The 7,788-nt window shown below is 44.0% G+C and overlaps 2 protein-coding genes across 2 annotated transcripts; both read right to left on the bottom strand.

The window, feature by feature from the left end:
• Positions 1 to 221: 221 nt before the first annotated feature.
• On the bottom strand, positions 222 to 587 carry K441DRAFT_410535 (TPR repeat-containing kinesin; the record flags this gene model as incomplete). Its single annotated transcript, XM_067641509.1, has 1 exon — positions 222 to 587. A coding segment is annotated over one exon (366 nt), but the record flags the coding sequence as incomplete, so codon positions are not given.
• On the bottom strand, positions 473 to 3,725 carry K441DRAFT_285914 (purine and uridine phosphorylase). The gene has a single exon (XM_067640960.1). It carries the CDS (start codon positions 3,440 to 3,442, stop codon positions 632 to 634), a length of 2,811 nt encoding a protein of 936 aa, XP_067498701.1. The 5' UTR covers positions 3,443 to 3,725; the 3' UTR covers positions 473 to 631.
• Between the last annotated feature and the right edge of the window lie 4,063 nt (positions 3,726 to 7,788).

The raw sequence follows: 7,788 nt of genomic DNA, 5'->3' as shown, positions 1-7,788 counted from the left end.
GTAAGACAACCCGATTTTAGTCGACAGCTTCCATGTCCGTATTACAGAATTCAGTGTTTGGGAATCCTTTCTCCAGGAAACTGGACTGGAGGGTGAGTGTGGTGCTGATACCGAATAGATGACGAGGGGTTTCAGATTTCGGATCCGATCCCGAAGTCCAGTCCAGTCCAGTCCAATAAGATCACTGACACAAATGCGAGGTCGTACATACTACCAGGTGTATCTGGATGCTCTCTGCCTAGCACATTCTCCTTCAGCTCGAGTGCCTGCCGACGTACCTGCTCCGCCTCCTCGTACTTTCCTTGGTTCCTGAACACAACTGCGAGTTTGCTCATACTGCTAAGTGTGTCGGGATGCTCTCTGCCTAGCACCTTCTCCTTCAGTTCGAGCGTGTGCCGACATATCTGCTCCGCCTCCTCGTACTTTCCTTGGTTGACGATCACAACCGCCAGGTTGTTCATGCTGTTAAGTGTGTCGGGATGCTTTCTACCTAGCACCTTCTCCATCAGCTCGAGCGTCAGTCGATACATCTGCTCCGCTTCCTTGTACATTCCTTGGTTCCCGAGTTCGCTTGCGAAGTTGTTCATGCTGATAAGTGTGTCAGGATGCTCTCTGCCTAGCACCCTCTCCATCAGCTCGAGCGTCTGCCGATACATCTGCTCTGCTCCTCGTACTTTCCTTGGCTCCCGAGCTCGCCTGCGAGGTTGTTCATGCTGATAAGTGTGTCAGGATGCTCTCTGCCTAGCACCTTCTCCTTCAGCTCAAGCGTCTGCCGAAATATCTGCTCCGCCTCCTCATACTTTCCTTGGTTCCCGAGCACAACTGCGAGGTTGTTCATGCTGTTAAGTGTGTCAGGATGCTCTCTGCCTAGTACCTTCTTCTTCAGCTCGAGCGTCTGCCGATATATTATTTCGGATTCTTTATACTTTCCAATAATACGGTAGCTGCAGCCCACTTTGAATAGAAGATCCCGCTCCGCCTGCTCGTTGTCGGAACGCTCACGCAACTCCAGAATATATTGCGCATGGGGAAGATACCTAACCCACACGTTTCTGTTCTCGTGTATCGGAAAAGGAAATTCATTTGCTAGCTGTTGTAGTGCCTTCGTGATCCATACATTCCATTCTCCCCTCTCCTTTAGCCAACTTCGCACCGATACTTGGACGAGCCGGTGAATATCATACGAACCCACGTCCTCCCGTTCAGTGAGGAATGCGTATGCCTTCAGCGTGCCAATAGCTTCTACCATCTTTGCTTTTGGGGCTGGCGCTAACAGGGACTGCGGGATATCCTGCTCCGCCAGAAAGCACATAAATCTCAGGTAGTCGGCGGCTAACGGATCGTGGCGTAGGATCTCGCGGAATGAGACTAGCCAAGTCATGGCAATTGGATTCTTAACGTTCTCGTATCGACCTAGGTCCTCAAAGTCTTGACTTAGCAGATGGATCATGTCGTCGTCATCTGATCGATAAATCTCGAGATACGTAGTTGTCGACATCTGATTTTCGTTCATATACGCCGATGCTTGCCGTATTGCTAGGGGCAAGTTGGCTAGAAGGTCAAGCAATTGTGTCGTGCTTTCCGTGTTGCGCATCATCATCCGCTTTTCAGCTAGACTGGTCTCCAAAAGCTTAAGAGCATCGGGTCTACTCATCGCATCAACACTGACCAAATTCTTCCCTGCTAGTTTCACTGCAGCCTTTCGATTTCTTGTTGTAAAGAGAATAGAACCCTTCCGATTAAACGGAAGGTATCGGGCCAATGCAGTGGTGTTGTGGCCGTTCGTTGCCTTAGCTTCGCCATAGAGTAACTCCATATCGTCCGCGTTGTCGACAACTAAGAGCCATTTCCCAGCACGCTCCTGGCTCAGGGCAGCTTTGACCAGCAATTTGACGTCTGCCTTATCTCCCTCGATTCCTTCAACCTGAAGCTTTCGACCAATATCGCGATAGGCGCCTTCAAAGCTTGTGGTATCTGTGGCTGGAACCCAAAACACAGAGCAGTCCGGACACTGTTCACGGATACGAAAGGATGCTTCGAGCGCAATCTGCGTCTTGCCGACTCCCCCAAGGCCAACAAGGGCAATGCGCTGACAATCATCCTCGGGCAAACCAGGTCGGAGTTCCTCAACAAGCCGCACTAGTTCCGATCCACGTCCAACAAAGTCCTTGTTCCGCCCAAACGGGACGGTCCAGTAGGATTCTGTGCTTGAAATCTGAGTCGCATCCAGTCCCTCTTCTCGTAGATTCTGCGTTACTGGCAACCAACTGTCCCACTTGTGATATGCTGTTTGTATTATTAATAGGACCGTCATCAGGCAGAAGAAGAGGACGAGTTTGGCCATAAATCCTCGCTGCTCGTTTCGTTCTGGGTTGACGGTCGGAGTCCAGATCTCCAGGAACGCCTTCATACATGCAGCTGCTGTTGCTGCTGCATAATTCTGCCACTTCTTGTTCTTGTGGCAATCCGCGTAGTCGCATACCCCTTTGATGACAACGCAAGGGACGTTATCCCATACGCCAGCACCCTCCATCTCGAATGCTATGACACCATTCCTCTCGGAGATGGCATCGCGAATTTCTCCACACTTTATGACCTTGTCCCCAGACGCGATCAGACCAAAGTGAACCATAGGGTTTTGTAGCCTTGCCTGCTCTGTTGGTAAGATGCCCTGTCGGACTGCTTCAAGCCGACGGCGGGGTAATTGCTTCTCGCTATCGCATCCCAGGTCCTCGCAAGTTGACCCCATAGCCACATTGCATACAGGGTCCGTCCTCTGTTGGCAGGCGGCACATGTTGCACAGCTGGACGCATTTTGGTGCTTATGACGATATGCTGGCTTGAATAGTCTATCTTCCCCCGCTCCCGGGTAGTCTGCTGTCTCGCCTGATTCCTTGCGTAGGACGGTAAGATATTCAGACGTCTTATCTTGTAGCCTTCTGCGATCCCATCCACTCTCAAGCTTCGCCAAATGAGCTCTGATTTCCGTGTTAGGCCTCCCTGGACTCTCCAGTAACTTCTCTTTTTTGATAAATCCATCAGGGAACTGCCTTCCGAAGTCGTATTGGATAATGCCAGTACTGATAATGACGTCTCCGAGTAAGATTTCCTCTTCATCGCGGCCGACAGGCACGCCGCCACACACCCCAACCACTAGAGCGAGTTTGATGCCTTCGAAGCTGGCTCGGCAGTGGGCTGCCACACTTGCCGCGTTTGCTTTCCCCATGTCCGGCATGTGGGCCAGCACTACATTATGTCGGCCAATCACCCCGGTCGAATATGCATTCGGGTCTCTCGGAGCCTTTGTGTATGAATATCCATCATCCTCCCAGTGGTTATCAAAGAGGGATTTAACGGCATGGGCCTCTAGCGGCAAAGCGCATATGATTGCAATCTCGAAGTCGCGTGAATGTATCGGCCGCCGCCACAACCCAGGCCACATCTCGAATGGTCAGCGTCTCGTTCGGCAGGTACCAGTGGATTTACAATTTTACAACCCGATTTGTAAGGCTACAGGTTTGTGCATGACCAACTTCCTCTGACGAAAATTTATTTCGCTACAAGGGGGGCGCGTCTGACCCGTACGTGTTACCCCCTTGTACATAGCAATCGTAGCGAACGCCCATGCTTGGCTGTAAGAACTTCAAGTTGTTCACGCTCCACAGTATCATCATCTTTGTCAACTACCGTGAGGTTTCCACTCGTACAATAATGCCAAATGTGAGTGCTGTATTCGCGTTTGGCAGCTGTTGCAAGTCCGTAACATAGACATAGGCGTAGGCGTAGGCAAAAAGAGAAAAGGAAAGAACAACACATCGTTAAAAGGGAGGAGTCGTGCCCATTAATCTTCAGAACAATTCTCCTAGACAACCAAAATAGTCCTGACGTACAGCCACAGGCGTTCGCTACAATCGCTATGTACAGTTGGTGGCAATTGAGCGAGCCCGCGTGCCGTAGCGAAATAGATTCTCGCTTGAGTCTAATTAGTAGATTATAGATCCATATCGAATGGCTCCAAAGGCGCGGGCGATGACTGTAGAGAGGAAGGGAAGAAAAAGAAAAAGAAAAAGACCTCTTTTGCGGACGACCCGAATCCTTTCTCTCCGTTATCATAGCCTCTTTTATAGCCTTCTTCACACACTCGTTCTCCAACTCCACCCCTATAGCCCCACTAATATAACTCTATATTTTATAAATAGAGGCCTATTTTATAGCTCTATTCTAGGGCTATAGAACAAGCCTTTATTTATATAATTTAGGGCTATTTTAGTAGAGTTGTGGGGGGTGCTTATTTTGGGGGTAGAGGGGTCAGCGCAGGGCCTGAATTCAAGTTTTGCAGCCGTTGTAAAGCACCCTATATAATTCCACTAATATAACTCTAATTTATATAAATAAGGGCTTATTTTGTAGCCCTAGAATAGAGCTATAAAATAGGCCTCTATTGATAAAATATAGAGTTATATTGGTGGGACTATAGGGGTGTATTGTTTTGATGGAGGGGGTGATGCGTGTCGTGCGGCTTGGCGATTTTTACCGATATCCGAAACAATAACGTAATCCACCCCCAAGCTGGCCATACCCCCAAGCTGGCCACCTTAAAACTTACCAAAATCATACTTTAATATCTCGGGCTTACAGCTCGGCGAGGTCACGGAAAAACTCGGCAAAGTCACAAAGTTCAACAGGGTCAGAACCTTTCTGACCATGCTTAGCTTCTAACCCTGCTGAGTTTCTATATATGCAGCGCATATACAAAATAAATTTAATTTTTAATAAAAATTTATAGTACTTAATAATTAACGGTATATAATAAATTATAAATATTAAATAACGCGTGGCTTATATATGTGGGGCATATACACCCTACTAGCTACCGCATAAAGTAAGCGAGCTAAGTTATTAAAACATAGANCATGTATACGCGTCGCATATCCACAACAACAGCTATCGCACTAGAACTTCTCCACAACACCGCAGCATACGCCACAAGTATGTACTATATAGCCTATGCATAAGCGCTGCATATGCTAAAATCTAGCTAGGGCAATATTAATATTTTTAATTTCACTTTAGTATACGCTTAGCTTACGCTTACTATAAGCCTTATAATTATAGACTTTGACAATCCATAGGTAGCTAGTGCTACCAACCCTAGCGCCTTTAGGTACCACTATAGTAAGTATATGCTTTATATATACCTAGAAGAAGTATATATTAATAGAAGTACACAGGCCCAATCCCTAACCTTAACCCTAACTAGGTAACACCAGGTTAGTTATAGAGAATGCGTATATAAAGTATATACTTATAGTAGACAAAGCACACGCCGCCGCAGTAGTAGTAGGTAGAAGGTGTACATAAACCTAAAGCTGTATATCTATAGCATATGCTAACCTTATGCAGCCCCAGCTGTAACTGTCTAAGATAACGCGAGTAGGTGCTAGAAAGGCTCTATATAAAGAGTGCGTATATACTAAGTATAAACTAAATCCACCTAACCCTACCTCCGCACTGTTAGCTGTTAACTCTATAATATAGGTCGTATATCTACACCTTATATACAGCATATGTTAACAACAAACATAGCTACGATATTGCAGTAAATGGCATGTAGATATATAGCTGGGTCTTTACAGCCTAGCCTAGCGTATATTCCATATATGTACAGTATCTATATCCCACTAATAGAGTTATAGTACCGCCGCTATATCCGCAATAAGCATAGCGGTGCCCATATATATTACTATGCAGTTTACCAAAGGTATATACTTACTATATATAGTAACTAACCCTCCTACTACCAATACGTTAGCTGCGGAGTTAATTATAGGGGAAAAGTATATGCCTAGTATATACTATATATATACAACGCTAATATAACGTAGCGCCCTAAAGCGTTTCGTTCTCTCCAGTAGCTGGCGGGATGCCAGGTACCTATATAAGCCTAGGTAGATTATATACATACACTATATATGCAGTATTAACACTATATATAGCTATAGCCCTTTAGGGTTAAGAATTTCAGAGTATATAGACGCCTACACTTTAATTGCGTATACTTACTCTATTCTTAGTATATATCTAGCCTAAGCTAACTAGATATAGTGCTTAAGACTAGGGGTTTACCACCTAATTTAGCAGGCAATTCTATCGCGAGGTAAAAGCACTAGTGTCGCTTCTGTATATACGCACTATACCCAATATATCTATCTATCTATCTATATATATACTTATTCCCCCTAAGTTTAATTTTAAACCTAAGGGTGCTTATAGGCCTAAGGGTAGCGTATGCAAGAAATAAGCACGGCTACTACTAGGACTATTACCCGATTTGGAAATAAACGCTCGTCTTTATATCTAGGAGACTGGCAAAGTCTAACTTTATATAGGCCCTGTATATACATCACTAAAACCACTACTTAGTTATATTGCTAGCTTATACGCGTATACACTTCGTATATATAAACCCCTATTATCTTCTACTAACTATAGGTTAACGCGTGCTTATGCTAGGCGTATACTAATAAGAGAGAAACAGCGCGTTGGCCCGTTTACTCCCTCCATTAGCTTAAAACGTAGGGTTAGTATTTTACCTATATATATTTAGCATACGCTAACTATATATACAGCGCGGCCTAACCCCGCTAGGCGACCGCGAGGAGTCCCCCTTACTATTTACCCGCCGCTAAAGGGGTAAGCTTGTTTTATATATACCCTATATATGCACAGCTAATATTTAGCATTAGCGAGCAAAAAGCCAACGAGCTGTTGTGGTAGAGGTAAAAGCTCTAGTAAGTTTAGTTCCTTCTATTGCGTATATTATGCTTATGCTCTATATTACGGACGCTTTAAGTACAATGTTATGACTACTAGGAGAGGAGTTAGAAGAAGCTAGTTGGTTAATATAGGCACGGTCTAGGATGGAACCGGTAGAACTATATGACGAGGAATAGTAACCGAGGTCACATGACATGCTACGTATTAAACGAGAGGAATAAGAGGAACTCACGTACCTTATATATAAGACGTACATTACGTATAAGAAGGATTTTATAGGAGTACAGTTGTGTATTTAAGGACCTTTAGTCCCTACCTAGATAGTTCCTTCCTTATAGTAATTCTTAAAATATAATTAGAGTTAATCTATTAGGCAACTACTCCACTAGTTATTATTACGTTGTTAACTACTATTTTTACATTTCCTATACACCTAGCCCATTAACAAAACCTATTATAGTTCCTACTATAAGGTTCCGTTACATAATTACTACCTAATTACAGTATTAAATATAGGGAGTTAAACAATATGCTACTAAAAGTAGCCACTATAACGCTATTAACGGCGGCAACTACTTTAAGGTTAGGGGGTGACACTAGTATAGCGGACACTAACTCGCAACAACCTATAATGGTAGGATAATTATAAGAAATAGTGGATTAATTAATAGAAAATAATGCGGTACTTAAGAACAGACTTAATAGAATTGAAGTAGTAAAGGTTAAGTTACCATTAATCAAACAATTCTTAGGAGAAAGATTAAAGCTTAAAGGATTTCTAACGTAAATGCATTTTAAAGTTATATAAGAAGGGGCTAAGTTAGCTATAATAATAGACCAGATAGCCTACGCAGGACTATTCCTAACGGGTTAGGCACTTAAATGGTTTAAACCCTACTTAATAAAGATATAGACTAACGGAATAACCACTATAAATTAAGAGGTATAATTTATGTTTTCTAGCTAGGTAGGATTTGCGGAATAATTAACACAGATGTTTAGGAACTTAGA

The sequence above is a fragment of the Cenococcum geophilum genome, assembly GCF_001692895.1.
Source record: "Cenococcum geophilum 1.58 unplaced genomic scaffold K441scaffold_59, whole genome shotgun sequence".
Lineage (NCBI taxonomy): Eukaryota > Fungi > Ascomycota > Dothideomycetes > Gloniales > Gloniaceae > Cenococcum > Cenococcum geophilum.
The sequence above is the reverse complement of the archived record's forward strand: the minus strand, read 5'-3'. Positions and strand labels throughout refer to the sequence as shown.

What these genes read in the sequence shown, in the direction of transcription:
- K441DRAFT_285914 (XM_067640960.1), bottom strand. Translation starts at nt 3,442, where the DNA reads ATGTGGCCTGGGTTGTGGCGGCGGCCGATACATTCACGCGACTTCGAG.